This window comes from Dermacentor variabilis, unplaced genomic scaffold (genome assembly GCF_050947875.1).
Source record: "Dermacentor variabilis isolate Ectoservices unplaced genomic scaffold, ASM5094787v1 scaffold_12, whole genome shotgun sequence".
In the NCBI taxonomy this organism is placed as follows: domain Eukaryota; kingdom Metazoa; phylum Arthropoda; class Arachnida; order Ixodida; family Ixodidae; genus Dermacentor; species Dermacentor variabilis.
In genome coordinates this window covers 12,465,754-12,488,920 of record NW_027460280.1, presented here as the reverse complement: position 1 = coordinate 12,488,920, position 23,167 = coordinate 12,465,754, and the positions used below count along the sequence as shown (strand labels likewise).

The window sequence follows — 23,167 nt, the reverse complement described above, 5'->3', positions numbered from 1 at the left end:
GGGAAACCCAACTTCTGGGGGCACTTTTCTGCCATTGACGTTCGATATGTCGGGAGTCGCTGCTATTTTTCTTCAATGTAAGCGTAATTTTTTTCATATACAGTGGAACCCCAATTATATGACTTTCTCAGGACTGTGACAAAGCGTCGTAAAATCCGAACCTCAATTATGCCTACAAAAATACAACTTATTTCGCGCGACGAATTTACGAGAAACTTAAATGTAAACTACTAACATACTCTGCAGCGCTTGGAAACCCGAATTACCAAAAAAGTAAGTGCGATAAGAATTAATGCTGCAGTGCAGGTACCAATCATGCTTTATTCAAACAAACCTTTAGAGCACTCCACTGCCCACTGCCGCAATTCCCGCCAGCCGGCGCGAACATTAAAAAAAGTCTGTTTCTTTTGGGCCTTGTTTGATCCGTGAACGAAGAGCTTTCGCTCGAGTTGGGCAACGTCCTAAAGGAGGTCCTTGGTGGCGTCGCATGAACAGATGAAGTTCCGGAGGCCGTCTATGTGCCGTAGCATCTTGGTGAACGTGGTAGGCACAGGCATGGCATCTGTGGCGTCGTTGTTGTCCTCATCTGATGTTGCAGCGGTGTCAGCACTAGGCAAAGCCTCCTCGATGGCGTCATCCAGCGACACCTCGCCGCAGATCGCAACGTTGTCGTCGACCTCCACGTACTCGGCGAAGGTAGTGGTGAGGTTTAAACCCTCGAAATAGTCGTCGACGAAGCCTGCATCCACCTCGAGCGGCATTGAAGTTGTTACGTCCCCAGCAGAGGAGGCAGTTTCTTGCTTAAAGCTACAGTGCTTGAATGAGTTAGCGATTGTGCTTCGCGACACAGTGTTCCACGAACTGGCAATAAAATGGATGGCGTCGAGCACAGTGATCTTTTTTTCCGACTCGCTGCGCTCCATTGTCACCAGCCGACGCTGCACTAACTGCTTCCGGTACCCTTGCTTGACGCACTTAAAGGGACACTAAAGTGAAGCAATAAATCAGTTTAGACTAATGAAGCATTGTTTCAGAACCCTGCAGGCAGTCATTTAAAAAAATAGTTTGATTATTAGATGAGAAAATGAAGGTCCAAGAATCAGTATTTGAATTTCACGCCGTAACCCCAGCGCCGGTACGTCAGCCTGACTTCAGGGATTCCAAAGTATGTTTTTGCATTTGGGCCGCGTTGGCTGAGTAAATGTTCCTGAAACTTGCCATGTTTAATATTTGGTTCCTTTAGAACACAATGTAGTCAGTCTGTACTGCTACAGGCCCTAGAAGATGTCATAAAAATCGATGACGTCACGGCCACCACGTGCGGGAACATAAGTAGGCGTCGCCACCCGTATTTCGTTCATGCGCTTTTTCTGGCTTACCAAACGTCTTATTGTTGTAAGAGTAGTGTTTTTGGTGTTGTAGAAAGGTAATTTACTGATGCAGAAGAAATCATTTTTCACTTTAGTGTCCCTTTAATGATGCCGGCATCCAGCGTCTGCAGCTAGCTTGTGCAGTTGAGCGAAAAAAAAAAAAATACCTTTATGTTCCTCAGGCTGGACGTATCGTGTGAGTGGCACGGTGCATTGTCCACGAAAAGCTATATTTTCATCGCCTTAGCAGCCATTTTGTTATCCAGCTGCTGAAAAAAATTGCTGAAGAGCGAAGACGTCATCCACGCCTTTTTGTTGAAGTTGTAGCTGCACGGCAGTGTTTTCAAGTTCTGGAAGCACCGTGGCTTTGCAAACTTTCCAACAACGAGCATGGGCAGCCGCTCGAAATAGTCTTCGTTAGCACAGAATAGTGCCGCCACACATTCTTTACTACGCTTGCCACCATGACAGCTGTCAGCCTTAAAAACGCAAGGGTTTGCTCGGGCTGCATATGGTAAAAAATACCGCTCTCATCGGCATTGAAAACGTCGCAGGGCTTGTATGCAGCAGTCATCTCTGGCAGCGACTCCATCCACTCGTTCACTGTTAAAACGTCTACGGAAGTGCTTTCTCTGCAGGAACGGGTGTACACAATCCTGTTTCCATTTTTAAAGCGATCCAGCCACCCGTTCGATGCCTGAAAGTCGTCGATGCCCAGGCGCAATGCCACAAGGTCCGCCTTTTCTTTTAGAATGGCGCCGTCAACGCTGATCGCAGAGCTCCGTGCTTGATGCAGCCACTTGACAAGAACTTTTTCTAACTTCTCATGCTGCCCTTCTTTTGCCACTTTCCGCTTGAGCTCGAACTTGTTGGCATTCTGCAATATCACCGCTTTGTTTGCCAGCATCATCTTAAGCGAAAATTCGGGTATCTTAAGGTCCTGGGCAATGCTGGCTTTCGTGGCTCCATGCCGCTACAGAATTGTCCGCTTTCCAGACATTGTGCATCGCGTCTGCGCACAACTCGAAACCTCCGCTGAACGCTGGTCACTAGGATTACAACAAAGAACACGTGCGAAGGCCCCTCTGCGCTACCTTGTCGGCAATCTGCTGCTGAGATACTGGAAGAGGAACGCTTTCCCAATGCGACGAGAGGTGATGCCGCCGGGAAGAGAAGAAGAAAGTGATTGTGGAGAAGAAACGGCGCTATTTTAGCTCAGTGGTCGTCGCGGGCGGCTGCTGGTGGGGGAGGGAAAAACGAACGATGAGACGAGGCGGGGAAGAAAGCTGCGCCAGAGCGAACCGGTCAAGCAGTTTCAAGCGCTCCGCATGTGGAGAGAAGGAGCGAAGAGAGAGACCCGCGTCACTTTTCTTTCATCTGCCGTTCCGTCCTGCGCTTCGCGAGGGTCGTATAACGCGGGTCAGGCGTAAGATTGCGTCGGATAACCGGGGTTTTTAATGCATTGCTTCTTCGCCGGAACTGCACTAATCTGTCATAAAATCGGGTCGTTGCAAAACTGGGGGACATATAACTGGCTGTCCACTGTATACTTATTGTAACTATACCATGTCCAGACATTGTTCGATATATGGAATAATTCGATGTAAACGGGTTCGATATAGTCGGGTTTGACTGTCCCAGTTTTATTACGGCGGGAGCATACGCAATCCTCTCTACAGTTAAACACATTAAACAAACAAATCTCACAAGGACTGTTGTGTTTATGGACTCATTGAGTGTAGTCCGAGCCCTAATGAGTCTTCAAAAATCTAAGAGCAATGTTGTTAATGAACTATATGCATTGCTATGCTCTGCTTATAACGATGAAAAAGTCATCACGTTTTGCTGGGTGCCTGGCCACAGTGGCATAAAAGGCAACGAAGCTGCCGACAAGAATGCTACCTTAGTAGGCTTTAGTGAAACTGACGAAAACATACCGTATTTACACGATTGTAAGTCGACCCCCCATATCGCTTGACCGGGAAAAAAAAAAAAAAAACCCGAGGGCGCATTCAATAACGAAAATTTATTAGTAGCTGACATGGTCACTGGACTACTCGTCTTCATTAGTGCTGCCATCGTCATCGTTGCTGCGGTCCCACAGCGCGTCGTGGTCCAGCGAAATTTCAAATTTGGCAAACGACCGCACCAGGACATTTTGCAGAACAGCAGCCCACGCCAAATGCACCCAACCACACACAGCCGCCAGGGAGGCTCTTTTAGCAGGTCCGGTTGGCGTAATTTCACAGTCTTCTGCCGCCAGCCACTCGTTGTACTCACGGCGGAGCAGAACCTTAAAATTAAGGCGAAGGTCCGGGCTTGTTTCATGACCACGTCGCACTTCAATGGCAGGGACCGATCACGCATTTCAGCGACGTACGCCGCAAGCTTAGCCTACAGCTCCGGAAAGCGCCCAGACTTCGGCACGTGGGAAATTTCTCACTTGCTGCCACAGGGTGAATATTTTGCTTCGCTGCAGTCGTCACTAGCGAAAATCGCTCTCCGACGTGCGCGGCAGAACGATTTTTTTCGCCCCAATCGCGCCATGTGAAACAGCCTACTCTCGCACCACCCGTTTAGAAACATCGAAATTGTGGCCCGCTGCGCAGCAATTTGTTTCTTTGGCGTAAAGGATGGCAGCCTTCTTGAACGCTGCTGTGAATGAGTGCCGAAAGATTAGTGGGCCTGCAGCACTCATGACGACTGGGGAAGCGTAGAAGTAGCACGTAGCTGAAGTGGAGCGCGTCAAGAAGTTAGTCAAACCAATACCAATGCCTTTAAACAGAGAAAGAGAAACCCGCGAGCGGTGTCTGCTCTTCCATGAACTACCGATACTCCCCGCAAGCGCCGCCGTTCTGAGGGTGCCGCCGCAAATGGGAACAGCGGCGCTTTTATCAACGATCGACACCCCCCCATGAGTGTTGCATGCACTGTAAGACTCTCAAAAATCTTGAAAAACCCTTCCGAAAAGCGAACAAACACGAGGGGTAGCGAAAATATACGGGTAGGCCCATAGAGCAAACATAAAATTGTAACTACGTTGTAGCTCTCGTTGGTATGGCTTTTTTTGGCGGGGCCATGTTTTGGTTTCGATTGTAAGTCGACCCCCCAACTTCAGACTTTCAAATCTTAAAAAAGGGGTCGACTTACTATCGTGTAAATACGGTACCCATTCTAGCCACAGACCTTAAACCATACTTACGTCACAAGCTCAAGAAGCACTGGCAGAAACAGTGGGATTCCAAGGTATCCAATAAACTGCACTTGATCCAACCCAAGTTAGGGCATTGGATATCTGGAAAAACAACGCGATACATGGAAGTGCTTCTTTGTCGATTAAGAATAGGTCACACCTTCAGCACCCACTCTCATCTGCTGACTGGAAGTGACCCTCCCTCATGTACAAGGTGTGGCAACAGCCTTACAGTTCTCCATGTCCTCGTCCAGCGCAGGGAAATAGGAAATAAGCGTAAAAAGTATTTTCATTCTGCATATCGCCAGTATATTCCACTTCACCCAGCATTTTTTCTTAGTAATGAACCGCTTTTTAACCTAGAAACAGTCTTTAGTTTTTTAGATGAAGTTAATATGTTAGAAATCATTTGGCTGGGTCGTATGTAGCACAGCCTCGCCTTTGAGGCTGTAGCTACATACGACCCACGCACACACATAACTCTTTACAGCATCTGCCTCTGAGCTCTTGTTTTACTTCAAGAGCCCCGTGAAGCCAGAAGTGCTTGTATGCATCCTTTTATTTATATCACCTTTTCATAACGAAACTTTTAAGCCCTTTTATTATGAGTCATTGTCTTTATTTTGATATTTGTATACCTTACGCACTTTACAGCGACCCGTTTTTAGGCCTCCTTACAGCCACACAACATCTTCCTTTCCAACTCAGTTTGGCCATTTCATCACACACTATTCATTACCATATGTCATGGCACTCTTTGACCATAGCTGGCTCCTGCGCCATTAAAAGCCATACATCATCAAAACTCAAGACCAACACTGACCGCGCAGCTCGCATCAATACGGAGCAAGTTAACAAAAGCATATGACACTTGCTGTTTGCTTGAAGTGTTTGAGTGTAGTGATAAATTGTCATTGTGTATTTTCTTTCCGTTACCATTTTTATATAGAAACAAATTGACCAGCATTCCAACTACAGTCGCCGACCGTTTAATCGGACCTCACGGGGACTGTGGAGATGTCCGAATAAACAGGTGTCCGAAAAAGCAGAATAAGAAAAAAAAAGGGGGAAAAACGTTTATTTCCATGCACTTATTCGGGCTCGGCAGTAGGCTTGAAGAAATCGTGAATGCGCCGTTGCACGCTGTTCTGTTTACGTGCAATCAGATAAGCCTGAATCTTGAAGTGGGTCGTACGGTCACTATAGACGGCTGGAAGCACAGTCACTGCTTGTACTAGCTCCGCATGCGACGGCAGTGTAGCACATGGTGCGTCATCTTCCGACTCGGAGTCATCGTCAGGCGATGCAGCAGAAACCTGACGAATGATCTCGCTGTCATCGAGTTCTGCGCATGTCAGTACAGCATGTCAGCAGCACTTGTGAAACTGTCAAATGAGACTGTGTGCGGAATCGCAATGCATCTACTGCACAGGTCCCTGCAGAACATTTTCGGCATCAATAGGGAGCACATCGGAAGGCGACAAATCCTAGGCCTCCCGGCACCCGCTTGCCAGCATGCCCCAGCGCAATCTGCGCGGGCACTGTCAGTGCCATTAGACACTTGACGCGATGTTTCCGTATGCCGCGTTGGATCACCACTACCTTGACACAGCACACAAAGCAAACACCACCACGCCGTCACCAGTTGCACAAACGATAAACGTGGCCTACTCGCAGCGTTGTGCACGAAGAAACAAACAAATCAGCTGCTGGATTGTCTTGGCATGGCTTACTAAGCTGAGACCGAAACTGCTGTAGCAACTCTATCGAACCAGGTAAAAACAATGATGATGAGTGGGGATTTCCAGTAGCGCCACTTCGTGGGGCAGCAAGGAGGCTCCGTTCAAAACAAAAATGGCGCTCAGCTAATAGAACCATGCACCGGTCGGAGTCGGTGCATGGTGCTCTCGATCGAGTTGGCTCAAGGAGTGTCCAAAAAATCAGACAAGAGGTTGCAAGGTGTCCGAACTTTCGGCAGTTGTTATACATTATGGTCTATGGGGGGAATGGCGGTGCCGCGAAGCAGACCGAATAATCGAGCATGTCTGAATTTTCGGAGTCTGGAAAATCAGTCGGCGACTGTATTATGAATGTTTGTTCACCACGAAGTTGGAAAAGTTAGCGATGATCCAATCTGGGTAGGCGATCGGATAGTTCGGCCAACTGATGTCACTTGTGCTAACGATGTCAATTGTGAGATGGTGGCTGAAAATTTAGGAGCAGCGCCGCTGCGATTGGTAGTGATGCTCATCCTTAAAAGCTTGTAATAAATTACACGCTTTACGCAGAACTCTTGATTGTGTAACTTAATGATCAGAAGGACCTATTCTAACCACTCAGTATGTTTGTACAATAGCGTCAGGATCGTTTCAGGGTCTATTTAAGAGCTGTTTCCGACATTGTTTTGGCGATTTGAGTACTCCTTTCGGCCACTTAGTGTAGCCTGCATATGAGACCATAACGGGACCTAGTACGCATTCCTGAATTATAGAGTAGTGTTTGTGCCATCTCCAGTCGCAGTACAAGCACTGAGGCATATAACTGTACTGGCAGCTATTCAGGGATATTTCTGACATTGCTGTGACCCAGAGAAAAAGAGCAATTTTTTTGGCGCCTCCCTCCTCTAAGCGAGTATCCCAAATTTCGAGGTCCCCATGTTGGTAGGTACTGTATTCACACAATTGTAGGTTGACCATTTTTTTAAATTTGAAAATCTGAAGTGGTGGGTCGACTTACAATCGAAACCAAAACATGGCACCGCCAAAAAAGCGAGACCGAGATATCAGGGGAGCTACACCGTAGTTACAATTTTATGTTTGCTCTATTGCCCTACCCATAGCTTTTCGCTATCCCGTGCATTTGTTCACTTTTCGGAAAGGTTTTTCAACATATTTTAGAGTTTTACAGTGCACACAACACTCATGGGGGGGGTGTCAATAGTTGATGGAAGTGCCGCTGTTCTATTCGCGGCGGCACCCTCCGAATGGCAGCTCTTGGGGGGAGTATCCACAGTTCATGGAAGAGCAGACACCACTCACGTGTTTCTCTTTGCCTGTATCTCTTAGTATGACGCGTTCAACTTGACTGCTAGCTACGTGCTACTTCTATGCTTCCTAAGTCGTCATGAGTGCTCTGGGTCCACTGAACATTCAGCGCTCATTCACAGCAGCGTTCAAGAGGGCTGCCATCCTTTACGACAAAGAAACAAACCACTGCGCAGTGGGCCACAAGTTCGATGTTTCTGAACGGGTGATGCAAGAGTGGCGTCTGAAGCGAAGCAAAATTTTCACCTGTGATGGCAAGCGAAGAATTTCCCAAAGGCCGAAGTCGGGACGCTTTCCGGAGCAGTAGGCCAAGCTTGAGGTGTATGTCGCTGAAACACGTGATCGGTCCCTGCCAGTGAAGTGCGACATAGTCATGAAACAAGCCCGGATCTTCGCCTTTTAAGGGCTTGCTCCGCTGTGAGTATAACGAGTGGCTGGCGACAGAAGATCGCGAACTTGCGCCAACCGGACCTGTCAAAAGAGCCTCCCTGACGGGTGCGTGTGGTTGGGCGCATTCGGTGTGGGCTGCTGTTCCACAAGATGTCATGGTGCAGTCGTTGTGGAATTTCGCTGGACGATGTGCTGTGAGGCTCTAGTAGTGATGACGATGGCAGCATTAGTGAGGACGATGGCACAAGTGAAGAGTAGTCCAGTGACCATGCCAACTATTAATAAATTTTCGTTATGGAATGCGCCCTTGGGTGGAGATAAACTTTTATTGTAGAACCAGCACTTTATGATGGCCGGGCCTAAGCCCCCCATGAGGGGGCGTCGAGGGCTTGCCTCGCCGCCACCTCACGGGCGTGCTGGGTCGCCCAGGTTTGGTCGTCGAGGGCAGAGCTCCGCAGAACCTCATGCAAGCTCGCCGAGAAGGTTGTGATGTGAATGTCTGTGTACTGTGCTGGGCACTCCGATAGCATATGCGGAAGCGTAGCCGGGTGAATGCCACAGTACCGGCAGTTGGGGGTAGTGTAAACGTCTGGAAATATAAGGTGGAGGCGGGTGGGTGAAGAGTACGAGTTTGTTTGTAGCAGACGCAGGGTGGTAGCCTGCACCCGGCTGAACTTGACGTGAGGTGGGGGTAAGGTTCGGCGACTGAGGCGAAAGGCCTTAACGAGATCGTTATAAGTGGTCAGATTGTCCCTGGTGTCCAGCTCGTTTCCAGTGACTCCGGCACGGTCGACTAGGCCTCGCGCAATGGACTGGGTGACCTCGTTAAGATTTTGGAGATGTGGGTGGACAGGGCCTGCATGGGCTGGAATCCATGTCAGGGAGATCATGCTGTTTTTAGAGTGTGATGCCTACAGAAGATGCGAAGAGCTTGGGGAGAAATACTGCCTTTGCTGAAGTTAGTGATGGCTGAGTGAGAGTCGCACACGATGGTGTGACAGGTGTGATTTAGAGTGGCCAGGGCGATGGCCACTTCAGCCGTCTTGACAGTGGGGGTAGTGACGCTGGAGGTGTGGTGCAGGACTCCGTCGCGTGCGGCGATGGCCGCAAATCGTGTGCCATGGGAATGTTGGGCTGCATCCACAAATGTGACGCCAGGTACGTGAGCAAGGGCTTTTATGATAGCTCCGTCCCGAGCTTGGCGTCGGGTCCTGTTATATTCAAGGTGCATGTTTCTAGGAATAGGCTCTGTGTAGATCCAGCTACGGACGTCAATCGGGATCGATTGTTTGGGGCCCTGTTGCTGATGGTAGGTGAAGCCAAGTGCAGATAGAAAAAGCTTCCCATTTTCAGTAAGGGTGAGCCTTTCAAGCCGAGAGCGTTGTTGGGCTTCAATTAGTTCGGCAAGGGTGTTGTAAACTCCCAGTTTGTTGAAAAGTTCGATGCTGGTGTAATGCGGGAGGCCAAGTGCTTGCTTGTAGACCCCTCGTATGAGGGTGTCGAGCTTGTTTTGCTCAGCCTGGTACCAGTTGAGGTACGCAGCAACGCAGGTAATATGACATATGACAAAGGATTGCACGAGGCGGAGAAGGCTTTCTTCTTTGAGTCCCCCTCATCGGTTAGAGATACGTTTAAGAAGGCGTAGGGTGTTTTGAGAATGGGCACATGTCTTGTTGAGAGCCAAGGCGTTGGAGCCATTGGTATAGATGGTGAGACCAAGGACCCGGATACTAGGGACGTGGGGCACAAGACTGCCATCTTGAAGGCGTAGGGTGATGGCGTCACAGGGTCGGTGATCAGATTGGTGTTTGGGAGGGCGACCCCGCTGAATGGGCAAGTAGAGAAGAAGCTCTGATTTAGCCGGCGAACAACACAGTCCGGTTCCTTGGAGATAGGCTTCAAAGTCAGTCGCTGTTTGGAGGGCTGACTCCACTTCAACTTAACCATCACTGCCTCGGTGCGCCCAGATGGTGATGTGATAGGCGTAGATGGTATGGTTGATATTGTCGACGCGTTGTAGTTGCTGGGCAAGGCCAATCATGACTAAGTTGAAGAGCATGGGAGAGATAACTGAACCTTGTGGGGTGGGTGCCTTTGCTGCCAAGGGGAAGCTGGTCTGATCGGGTATGCTCCCCCCCCCTCCCCCTTCACCCGCGATATGGAGGGATCGACTTACTTTTGTGTAGGCTTACAATTTTGTAAATACTGTATGATATTGTGAAAGAAACCGCATTGGCTACTTTGAATTACTCAAAAAATCCAAATTAACAAGTTGTGAATTAATGAGCTTTTACTGTAACTGCCGCTGTTTTCCATTTTTGCCTTATAAGATTGTACAGCAGTTTACCTGCCTTGTTTTTCTGCTGCGAGGATAGAAGACGGCGATACAGCCTGTAAATAATAAAGGAGAGTTATTTTACATTTGGTGCAGTTGGCTATGCAGATTTCACTCGAGTTAGTGAGAATGGTGGATGGACGTACAGCGGTCAAGTCATACTTGGAGAATGGCACAGATCCAGCTGACGGCATTGGTTGAGAAAGGGGTTGCAAATATATCTCTGTTCTTCATATAAGTTCCAAATGGTTGTTCTCAAAATACTTGCAGAAACCTTTTGAAGAAGACAGTAAGGAAAGTACACTGACTGTCTTAATGTCACAAATACAGCAGCAGGAGGCTATGCAGTGGGAGCTTCAGCAGCAAGAAATAGAGCTGGCTTGTGACACTGTTAAATGCCCTTAACGATTGGTACATCTCCTTTCGATGCTACTCGATTGCGAACAGAAAACACTGCGAACTAATCAGCTTTTAAAATAAAGGTCCATGTAAGAGTGAAACAGTTACCTTCTGATTACGAAGCAACTTTACTAGTTTTTGCATCCGTACAGCATATTTAGCAAATGTTAAACAAAAAAAAAATGTTAGGTTTAGCATCTTCAAACTGCACAGTGGATATCGAGGGATGTGGTGTTCTTTGACGTGCAGTTAAATCTAAATGAAACCTAAGAAAAAAAAAGTGCTTTTGCATTCCTCTGCTCACAGAATGCACTCACTCTGGAGTTGATGTGGCGGGTCTTGAGGTAACAAATGATGTGATCTGTTTATAGAGAGTGAACTAGACAGTAAAAAGGGTCACTATTGTTGCTAAGCTGGCTCAAGTTGCCCTGCTTATGACTGCAGGCTGAGCCTGAAGGAACAGAAGCGCACCGAGCTGTATGCCAAGCAAGGCCGCGGCAGCCAGTTTACATCCAAGGCTGAACGGGACAAGTGGATCCAGAAGGAGCTCAAGTCTCTGCAGAAAGCCATTCGTGACAAGCGGGACCAGGTAGGTTTGGATCCTGTCTTATGACGGCAGAGGGATGCTGTATATTCTCAAGCAAGGGCCACACTTGGGCATGGCGTCTACATACACTGAAATCTCGATATAACGCACTTCAGGAGACCGCGGCACATCGTTTCTTATTCTGAAAGATCATTTTTGTGAAAACCCTAAAATTAAGCATTCTGTCCATCAACTCATCAGTTGCGTACATATGAACTTTCTTATAAAATGTCACTGTTAGATCACTAGCTTGGCTCTTGCTATTTACCATGGATTCCGGTGCCCCGCAACACCGAAGCACTGTGTAGTAAAAGTGGGGTATGCAAAAGAGACACCGATACCGAGAAAAATACTGACAAAAAGTAGACTCCATGTCACCTAAAAAGCACAGTGTTTCTTTTTTTTTTTTGGTTTTTCACATTCTTTGTCGTGGACACCATAACTGCCTCGCTTGAGGCAGATATATTCCAAAGTGCAAGTGCGTATAACCAACACTGTCCGGAAAGTGTGACCGCGGGGCGCCCCAGGAGCACGGCTGCAGAAAGTGTGAATGAAAGAGACGTGCGCAGAAATAAAAGGAAAAAAATAAAGAGGTGCGCCGCCTTGGTTGCTAGGCGACACTTGTCTGCGCGGAAGGTATGCTCGAAAAGCCTGATGCGTCGTCGCCTCCTCAATAGGAAAACAAAAGTCCCCTCCCACATTTTTTCCCCTCTGGTGCCGTCTCAGGTCTTCTGAACCCATGTGTCCTAGCATCCCTTTCCTGTACCTTTTCGTCTCCTAGCTTATACCTGTGTCACACGGGCACATTTGGAAGGCCTTCCAGTCAACGGCCTTTGAAACGCCAGAACTCTATCGACTTAAAGGAGTTGTCACGCTGCTACATGGCACTTTTGAAAGGCCGTTGAGTGGTTCAGGCGTTTCTCGCAAAATTGTGTGGCGCTGCGAATCTTTATTTTCGTTTTCATGCCACGAAAAGTTAAACAACATTAAAACCATTTAAAAGCACTATAATTTCTTTTATATTTGTTTATACATTTAAAAAAATTTGTTTATACATTGCCATACATATATGTTTAGTTTTTAAGTTGTGGAGTAGCGAAACTGCGGCAACGTTTGCGCCGCTCGATGCGGATGCCGTTCTGGTGTGTGTTAGCACATGTTAAGTGGCAAAAACAGTTTATTGAATACTGAATAACACTCACATATAGTAGTTTAAGAGCATTTGGTTTGATTTGTTCTTTCTAACCGTGAGTACGAGCACAATGTGAACGAGAAGGCATGTTCGCGCTGTTTCCGCTTCCGTTGCTCAAAGGCCATCGAGATTTCGATAGAGTTGTAAGGTGCTCCGTTGACTCAATAGACCATTGACTCGGCGGCCTTCGAAACGGCCCGTGTGGCAGCTCAAATGTGACCTTTGTGTCAACTGACTATCGGTTGGAAGGCCTTCCAAACGCCCGTGTGACACGGATATTACTCTTATGGCCGCTGTGAAAGATACACGGAAATCCAAGTATCCCCAGATTATGGAATATCAGTTCATCGCACTGAGGCATTCTTAGCATGACAAAAGGTCTGATTAATTATCATTATTTTGAAAAGTACGGTATTCTGAGATTTGTAGTACTGAAATATGTTTACATTGAACCTATAAGCAGTCAGCGGGGGATTTATGCATAGTTTGTTAATGTGGTATTCATACTATAAGGTTTCACTCTGTAAGTCAAAAGTATAGATGTAGGGGAATCTCGTTAATGTGTACATGCTGGGGAATGCAGCATAACTATGCAATAAACGGTGGAATGCTAGAATGTGTGAGGGCTTCGCAGGCCCCAGGAATGCTTTTGCAGACCCATATTTTAGAACCACTGCTCTAGAGGACAGCATGCAGATAAAACATCATTGCCTTCAATGTGGAGCATTGTGCTCATAGATGCCACAAATGGCTACAGGGACCACCAAGGTTGGCTTGTCTGCTCATGGCAGTATACAGTGAAATCTTGATATAATGAACTTCAGGGGACTGCGGTAACTTGTTTTATTCTGAAAGGTTGTTATAGTGAAAACCCCAAAATTAACCATTCCAGCCATCAACGCATCAGTTCATAAGTTGTCACCATATGAGCTATCCATGAAAATGTCGCTGTTGGCTCTCAGCACGCGCTGTTCCACTTTTCCATAGATCCTGCAGCTATGCACCACCGAAGCACCATATAATAAGAGTGACATGCGCAAAACAGACACCAACACTGAGAAAACTACCGACAAAAAGGTTGCTCCATGTCACCTCTAAAGCCCAGTGTTTCTTGCATTTTCTTTGTTTTTCACATTTCTTGCCGTTGACCTTGCAACTGTCTCGCTCAAGGCAGACACCTGAACTACAGGAGAACCCCGCTGTTACGTTCCTCACTGCTGCGTTTTCCCGGCTGCTACGTCGTTTTCATCCAGTCATCGTGTTTGGCCGCACACGACATGCGCCGACACGCACCGCAGGTACAAGAGCTGCGCTTTAAATTGCACTCTCGGAACGCATTGCAACCTGCTGTGACATTGGTCTCAGTTTTTTCTTTCGGAGATGCGCCGGCTGCAGGCTGCTGAGTTTCACTATACGCATAGGTGGCGTCCAAACACGTATCCCAGTGATGCTTTCGTTTCAGTAATAGCGACGAATCTCAAAGGCTATGCTTTTTAGTACTGCGAGCACCGATAAACAACACGGCCACCGTGCTAGAGAAATCACCTCGTGCTGCTTCTTGGCAGAACACCGTGTAAAGAGCATTGCCTCGTAACAGGTAACATGAAAAAAAGAAAGAAAAAAGACAGTTTCGCCTGTAAGGTGAAGCATCAATTGTGATTGCAAATTAGCATGCAGCCGTATGAAGTAAGGATGGCACTTTTATGGACCGTATCAACTTGTAAGCGTTCACCTGTTAACTAATATATTAAGCATGCTGTCAGCGCGTACAGCAAACATGAACACATCCCACCCGATGACTATGGCCACTCACTGTCAAAACACTTCCATCAGAAAATGCGGCAACAGTAGCGAGTGAAGTGACATTCATGCTGGCCATCGCTTCAAAGCAAAGGGAGTGCCGAGGACTCAGCACGTACAAAGCTACAAGCCACCGCCACAACTAGACTGTGCCCAATGCAGATCGCTCGCAAGATACGGCCGCGCGACCGTGCGCAGACACCACATGCGCAGTTGCAGCCTGAGAGAATGCGCCCCCCTCCCCCCTCCCCTGGCGCCTCGCAACGATGGGTGCCTCACGCGTGTGAGAAGACTATGCGCTTCCTCTTCGCATTCATCCCTATGGTGCGGGCGAGATTGAACGAGATTGAGTCAGTGTACTTAAATGTGTAATGACGTTCGCTTCTGCCGAATGTTCGTCGGTGCAATGTGGCTTATCACACCTCCGCTATGAGTGGCCGCCCAAGACGTGTTCAATAAAGCAAAACAATTCCGATGAAACTTCGACCAGCATACGTGTTTGTCCTGATAAACTGTAGATTTGCTTGCCACAGGTCGTATTGTGACTACGTAAGTTTGCAACTGCGCAAACTTATGCGCTGCCCAGTGTAGTTGCACCTGTGGTTGCGCGCCGAAGGCAAAAAATGTAAACAAGAGAGAAGAACCTGGCCTGACACGATGTCGGAGTGACATCAGGGCCCCTCCTTAGATTTTCCTTCCTCCATGGAGCTTCACAAAGGGTGACGTCAGATGGTCTCCTAAGTTCGTGTACGATTTCTGCTGATGACTATGGCGATGCAGACTTCGCTGCTTCGTTTCAATTGTACACTAATGCCGTTTTAGCTCTTTTGCGGCGGCCCGCCGTCGCTTAGGTCCGAGAGTTATCCGAATTAAAGAGAGTTTGATTTCATTAAACAATGCATATGCCTGCTGCGACTACAGGTCAAGTCCGAATTATCTGAGTTTCTGAAATAATGAGAGTTGAATTAATGTGATTTTGCTGTACCAACAAGCTGAACCTTTCTGCTGTTATAGTACTTTTAGAAGAGGCAGAATCTTGGTGATACGATCACGCCTGATACGAATTTTTTGCAAGTCCCGACTGAAGTCTGTTAGCTTACAATGAGCTCAGGTTGAATGTTGTGAACCACCTTTCACGCTGCAGCAGATGATACGAAAAATTGAGCCCCCGCACGAGAAGGCCCTGGTGTGCCGGTAGCGGCAGGTACTGGCTGTTGTCAGACTGGGTAGAGCGACCATGCTAAATGCGCTGATCTCATTCTTGTTGCCAGGGTGACAGGTTACTCCGCCTCCCCCCTCCCAAAAATGTATTTGCTTTGTGCGACATCGTGCAACTTCTCTGCAGTTTTCGAACACCTTATAACCTTGTCAGGGGCCGGCAATTATGTGTGACCCAGTGTTGCCACGTCAGCAAGGCAAGATTGGCAGCATTCACTTGCATAGTCAGTTGTGCGCATGCGTTAGTTGCGAGATAAATATCTGGACTGCGCCTAGGTACTGCACAGGTGTACACAGCTAGGACACAGCAGCAAAATTTCCAGGTAACCAGGCAGAACTTGAAATGTCAGCCTCGCAACACGTCAAGTGTGTAGCCAATTTTCTCTTTGTGTGCTCGCCTTTGTTGCTTTTATTTCTGCATGAAGCAATGCAGGGCTGCGTTATCTTAATTTCCAATCTCTCTTGTTTACAGCAATGCCAATAAGGCAGCGCTGCATCAATGGCAAACCGATCAGTGGTGCGGTAGCACCTCTGATTATGAAGACAGTGCAGTAAAAAAGTGCGATTTTCTCATTCTCAAGTTCTGCTACATATTTCTCCCAAATTTTCTGCCATTATTTGGAAGAGGCATTAAGATTGCGGAAAAAAAAATTTTTTAAATCTAATTTTGAGCAAGTCGGCCACTTCATTGCCGCACCTCCCTTAATTTCTCAATTTTAGTACATTTTCTAAGTGATATGCATTTCGGGTGAAATGAATTTTTGTGCTGTCCCAAGAGGTTCGTATCATTGAGATTCTACTGTATCGTTTGTGCTGTGATAGAATGTTAGCTTCTCTTTAACAGGCCTCTTGAGTCTTCCCAATTGTGGAAATGGCTTGCTTTTCATTTTGCAGATAGACAAGCTCCAAGAGGACACGCAACGAGATGCAAAAAACAAGGTGGTCTTGGAAAGGAAAATTGAAGTGAGCCTACTATTTTTGTTATCTACAAAGGGGCAAGCTGGTTTCATATTGAAAACTGAAAGACAGGTGAGATGAATGCACAAGTGTTGACCAGCAACGGAAGGGGCACCTAATAATATAACTTGAACCAAACATTAAAGAACAGAGTGGTATGCCTTACACAAATGAGAACTTTGAATAGTCAGTGCGCAAATTTTTGGACATTCCTGATAATTCAGTCACCTTCGCGGCACCTCCGCATACCTTGTAGAGTCAATGTACCGTTTGTTTGTGCATATAACTAGCAGCAAAAATTAAAAGAAATTAACAGTGACATGGGGTTACAGGTTATATGCAAATTTTGCCTTGAGGTGTGGCTTCATGGCACTGCAGTGTGCGTTGCTGTGAAGCCGCACCTCAAAGCGAGGTTCCCCGCCATGCACTTTAGTTATCTCCTACTGATCCCCACCCTGTTGTTGAAGCTCCCTTCTCCCCTCATTCGTGGTCGCCCATTCTCCTCTCTACGGGTTAACATTTTCTGTTTAGTAGTTAGCAAATAGTGCATGCAGTGCAGCAGACTAAAACTCTGAGCCTGATGAGCTGTGTTTAACGGCTGTCTACAGCGTAGCAGAAATTTAAAATTATTAGCATTGCCGAAGCAGGGAGGAACAGAGCTGCTAGCTGAAGATATGACGTGAATGAGTCGTACATCTGTGAATAGAGACTTCTTCAGAGATGTGAGTGTTGTGAGGGTATCTACCAACCAGGAAGACCAGGAATTCTCGGAGATTTTCAATAATCTAGAAATACTCAGGGAAAACTCGGGGAATTTGTTCTATCAGGGAAAATGAGCAGTAACTTTATTAAAAAGGAACGAACGTCGCAATAATGCTGGCTTGAGCAACAGGGAGGAATTGTAACGAATCCTCTTTGAAGCCGTGTCGTCCGCTGGAGGAGAGGAGTCGTAGTGAATCCTCTTCGACGCTGTGTCGTCCGCTGGAGGAGAGGAATCGTAAGGAATCCTCTTTGATGCCGTGTTGTCCACTGGAGGTGAGAAATCGTAACGAGTCCTCTTTGACGCCATGTCATCCTCTGGAGGTGTGGAATCGTAATGAATCCTCTTTGACGCCGTGTCATCCTCTGGAGGTGTGGCATTGTAACAAATCCTCTTCGACGCCATGTCGTCTGCTGGAGGAGAGGAATCGTAATGAATCCTCTTTGAAGCTGTGTCGTCCGCTGGAGGAGAGGAATCGTAATGAATCCTCTTTGACGCCGTGTTGTCCTCTGGAGGAGTTGTCAGGGTACCGTCAATGACAGACTTTCCAGACGCCTGATAATTTCGAACGGCTTCACGGTGCCACCGCATCTCTCATAGAGTTAATCTATAAGAACGTCTGAAATTTTGGACGCGAGAACACTTCGCCGTCCGAGTTTTCGGACTTTTTGCTGTGACCGCCAGTCCAAAACAGCAATAATCAAAGCCACCACCATTGCCACCATTTTGATTACCTTGTCCCCTCGAACCGGCGCTGTTGCATGCAGATCTGCTGGCAACCGTAGCCACCACCGCGGCAACACTAAACTTAGCTGCTTCTTTCCGTTCTGTGCCGGGTTTTTCATCGAAAGAATTCGCTGCTGTCAGCAACGGCACCCACTCTGCCTTTGTGGTCCTCGCGTTTTGTTTCGAACCTCGGAAAGCATGGCGCGTTGCATAAAGCCACTTCTCAAAAGTTAGCTTCGCCTCAGTATAGTAGTGTTACTTGGTCAATCATACTCAAAAGTATTGCAGTGAAGCATAACAAGCTTGGTAAGGGGGCAATTGTCATGGGACACAGTATGTGTTCCTTAATTATACACGCATGCACCCGCCATCTCCTGTTACAGAACGAGCACCGATATGCCTAATTAGTGTACTGGCAGACCTTCCAAGCTTTTGCGGATGTGCCTGCGATTATTTTAGCCCTTAAAAGGCACCTCACCAAGTGTGGCCATTTTGAGTGACAAGCGCTATGGATACTATGTGCGCTAACGATCGTATCTGCTAAGTATTGCATCGCTATGCACCGCAGAAAAAGCTGAAATTTAAAACCGGATGCCGTCTGCTCTTTTCCTCGCGGGCGCCATGCTCCTAGTTGGAGAGCGGAAGTAATCGCACAAGTACACCTATGTACATCGTGCTGCTGTGACGTTGTTTGTAGTGACACGTGACTTCGAGAATTATTCAAGGCAACATCCGTTATTCGTGTTATCTGTTGCTTCAATCAACAAATTAAAGTTTAGAGAAATAATAAAATACACAAATCGAATGTCTGTGTGTTGTTTTACTTCGCACCGCTGCAAGAGATGTACTTCCATTTCGCCTCCAACTTCCCATGTCGTGCAGTCGCACATGCAGACAGTGAAAGTATGTTATTTTCTACAATGTTCGATCGTGCGATCATGATCTATGATCCGCGTGCGTCTTTTTCAGTATTCATGTAGCACTGGCTTATAGCGCTACTCAGGTGTTCTCGTGCTCAGCATGCAAAATCGTGTGCTGCATGAAACGAGACAAACGCAACAGCTCGTGCGCGACGCTGTCAGCAGAAGTGCATTGCACAGCAAAAAAGTGAGGGAAAAAATTAAGGTGGGCCCGTGACGTATGCGTCACGCGATCCTCGAGCTTCAATATGGGAGAAGGTAGGGAAAGAATTTCGCTTGCGGAAGCTAGAGGGGGCAAGAGGAAAGAGTGTCTCACTTGGCAATGGCCCTCGCTTCCTGAAATGATGGGTTCGCGGCACTGAAATATTTCTAGCTCGGTCTATTATAGACCAATTTCAAAAATTCTTGCTGCAGAGAACGCTCCCTAGAGGGCACGTAACAACTTCCAGCATATAACCGAGTGGCTTGGTCAGGGGGCTCTTTAAGGGCACTAAAAGACATGCATTCATTTTTCGAACTGCCCGATTTTTGACGTTTTTGCGGCCCCTTGGGAGTATGAAAAATTGGACGTTGACTATACAACTGACTAAGAGGATGCTTCAACTGGTCCATGGGGGCAAACACGCGGAGGAAGGAGGGCGAGAACAGAAACGACCTACGCATTGAGGAATGAACGGGAAAGGAAGTGTGCTGCGGCTTTTTTGAAGGAACTTGAGCTCAGAAAACAAAGTGTTGACTGACGCCAAGATGTAGGTGTCCCTCATCCAAACCAAAATAAACTCTTTAAAGGAGTGAAACACAACAGTGAAGTATTGTGCATGGGCTGAGAGTATGTCAGGACAGTTGAGGTTTACTTACCAACTGTTGAGAGAGAATCTCACTTGTGACAAAGTTCAGGCCTCATACCAATGAGCTTGCTATCAGTTGATAGAAATTGCTCATATTTGAAAATATTTGTTTTTGTATGCATCTCCTTTTTGTTCGTATTTGAGAATGTGCGACTCGATTTGCATTGGTGCTTACCATTTTTTTAAAGATACTTTATTTGCTGTGCATTTTACTAACCCCACCCTTCTGTATTTTTTTTTTAATAAGATAAACAGTAGTCCTTACTATTCAAACTGTATTAAGTAGTGTTTTTTTTTAATTTTTAACATGCTTACTAAAGAGTGGCAGCATCAGGCGACATGGTGTCAACCCGTCTTGACATAAAACAAAGTTCTGTGTCACTCAGGGAATTTTGCAAGGTCACTTGGGGAAAACCTGGAAAACTCAAGGAATTTGGAAATGTCAACTTGGTAGACGCCGTGGTTGTATGCAGTTATTTCCGCTGGTTATATAGTGGAGTACACTTGAAACAATATCAAGAAGAATAAAAATATCATAGTACACTTGAAACAATATCAAGAAGAATAAAAATATTATCGCTATCACTGATCATTGTTATATGTGGACTGCCGAAAAAAAAAAAAAAGTTACCGAACGTACCTTTGTAGCCCTGAAACGAAATTTTCCACTTCACTAAAAAGTAGACATTCTAGAAAGCAGGCTATAAAAAATAAAATGTTTATTTATACCTCTAAACAGAGGGTCAAGCATTAGGCGCGCTGAAATAAAAATCTGTACTTGCTTTCATGGCAGTTTAAGGAGGGACTCCTTAAAACACAAAACACATGCCCACAAAACACATGTAAATGCCGAAATAAAGTCAAACTTCACGCGCGCGCCATTCCCGGCCTATATGGCCTGTCCGCGCCATCTTGGTGTCGTTTTGACCGTGAATTCTTTGTCTCTGTTTTGCCGCCTTGCAAAATGCCATTGTCGGCGCGGATGTGGCGTAATTGCCGTTTTCCCGCGATGCGATGCGGAATGCTGATTGGCCGGAGCAGCGCGTTCAAATCCCGTGGGCTAAAGCGCGCCTGCCATTGGCTGCTACGCGGGCGGCGGCGGCTGCTCCCTTTGATGCAGCGCCCGCCGCGCTCGCGTTGTTGTTGCTCCTTGCTCCGTCCGCCTAAACATGAGCTTGCGAGCTGCTCATCACCTTGCGCTATCTTTTAGGTTATTTTCTCAGCTTTCTTTTTTTCGCTAGTTCTTTGCTGCATGCGATGCCGGCAAAGCCCAAGACAGTGCAGATGTTCGGTGCGCGGGAGCGCGATATGCGTCTTGTAAGAGCATCGAACTTCCGATCTTCCGCAGCGAGTGCCGACTGCATAGACGCTTTTCAGCGGCAGAACTGTGCTGTCGGCTGTCGCCAGTCGAAAATCCGACACATTGAGTGGCTGTCGCCAGTCGAAAATCCGAAACATTGAGTGTGCTTGGAGCCGCAAGAGCTAATTAGAAGCTCCGCAGGAGCTTTCTAATAAAAAACACATGTGCTCAACTTTAAGGCCTGTTATCTCAGAATTGATTTTTTCGCTAGTGGTGGTGCTGGGGAAGGCGATACCTCAAAAACCACTCTTCAGATTTGTATGCAGTTTTTTTTTATTCTGTTCCTGAATGACTTTGCCAGGGGGTAACAGGTTTCTTTTTTTGAAAGCTGGTGCAGTTAATTTATAATAAACAATTAATTTTTTATGAATGTGGTCATTACTGGCTACATCAAATTCAAGGTTGTCTTAAAATTTTTTGGAGGGGAAGTTAAAGAAAATGGCTCCTTAGCCCCCCGGGATATCTATCAAGGGATCATCACAGTGAATTTCAGCTTCCTACGATGTCCTGGCTTTTCTCCAGGCTCTTCCACAGGCATATACATGAACAACCTAGTTAGACCTCAATAACTCCGGAACTAATAAACACATCTTCGTGAAACTTTGCAGTTCCTCATAGTTCGGTGGTGTGAACGTACCCTGAAAGTTTCATCCGGATATCTTAAAAAATTTCGGTCTCCAGGGTAGCCGCCCCCCTTAAGGCTCACAAACACTGTATGCATAGCGTCCAGCAGTTGTGCAAACACTGGTGGCAATAATTTAGTGGCCACAAAATCAGCAAGCAGCTCAATTGACGACAGCGGACTTTACATCGGGGTCAAAGACGGGCCATTGACAATCTCAAAGTCACTGCCGCTTCTTTTGTAACTTTCATTGCACAATGCCACTGTCAACGATTGCCTCATCGGAGATATCTTTGCTGAACGAGACAGCAGTATCTGCACTGAGAAACTCCTCCATTGAAATGCCACCTGTTTCATTGTCAGTAGCCACGGGCTTCTAGAGCTCGTTAATGTCGGTAGCTTCTACAGTATTGGTTTCACTAGTACAGTACGTTTTGCCCAGGTGCGCGATGCCTGCTTTTTCCTGTGATTGGCATGGCCACTGGTTCCAGCCTTCATGATCGCAGCGCTCGCAGTTTTCAGAATCATCTATATCATCGACTGCGCGAGCTTGTACTTCTCCAAGTCTTGCAAAATTTGCAGCCTTGTCTCAAGTGACACAGCTTTCTACTTTGTTGGTGCCAGCTATAATCTGCAGCGAATTTCCGCACTCCCTGAGATAGATAAAGGGACAGATTGTAGAACCGCTTTGCTTTTAGCCTTTCTAGAGCGCAGCTCTTAGGTGGCTGTTCCTGCGGCAAGCGCCGGCGTACTCGGCTCGACTGAGCGAACGAGCACATCGAAGGATCAAAGAGCGAACACGGAGCGCAGTGGGGGATGAAAGATGGCAAGAGTGCAAGATCACAAGGAGGAGAGTACACCCAATGGACAACAGACAACCATAGGACGTCATCCATATCAAGTTGCCGGACATTAAGAATGTCCGCAGGATGTACGAAAAAATCCATGGGACGTACTAATGGATGTTCGGAGGACTATAAGGTGCAAAGGAATTGTGCACCCTGGGCTGGTGCGATGAACATCAAAAACGGATGTTCGGATGTTTACAAATTTTGGACCTCTTTTTATATGTCTAACCGATGTCTGCGGGATATTCCAATGTCAACAACCAATGAACAGAAAAGCTGCCAACTGTAAAATTTATTTTCTTAAATAGAAATATGCGCACACCAGAAAAGTGGCACTAATCTAAATAGTGGTCACTGTCTTTTGAATTTCCATGTAAATTTGCCCACTAGAACACCAGCTTTTTTTTTATACATCACTGTCTTACTGTATGCTTTGTCAGAGCCTGTTGTGCCATTTATTTTGCGAGTATACAGTCATCAGTAGGAATATTTGTGTAGAAGTCAACATCAGCATATGCGATAGGCAAAGTTTCAGGGTTTCTGGAATTTGCATTCATGTGAATGGATTGTGTAACGTTTATTTGACCTTGTTGTAGTGT

At 46.7% G+C, this 23,167-nt stretch overlaps 1 protein-coding gene across 4 annotated transcripts in view; it reads left to right on the top strand.

The window, feature by feature from the left end:
• SMC3 (structural maintenance of chromosomes 3) overlaps positions 1-23,167 on the top strand; it is a 463,962-nt gene that overhangs the window by 151,375 nt on the left and 289,420 nt on the right. For all 4 annotated transcript variants that reach the window (XM_075676310.1, XM_075676309.1, XM_075676311.1 and 1 more), the window contains exons 11-12: positions 11,176-11,320; positions 16,422-16,490. In XM_075676310.1, coding sequence (XP_075532425.1) covers positions 11,176-11,320; positions 16,422-16,490 — 214 coding nt within the window. The remainder of the gene's footprint in view (positions 1-11,175; positions 11,321-16,421; positions 16,491-23,167) is intronic.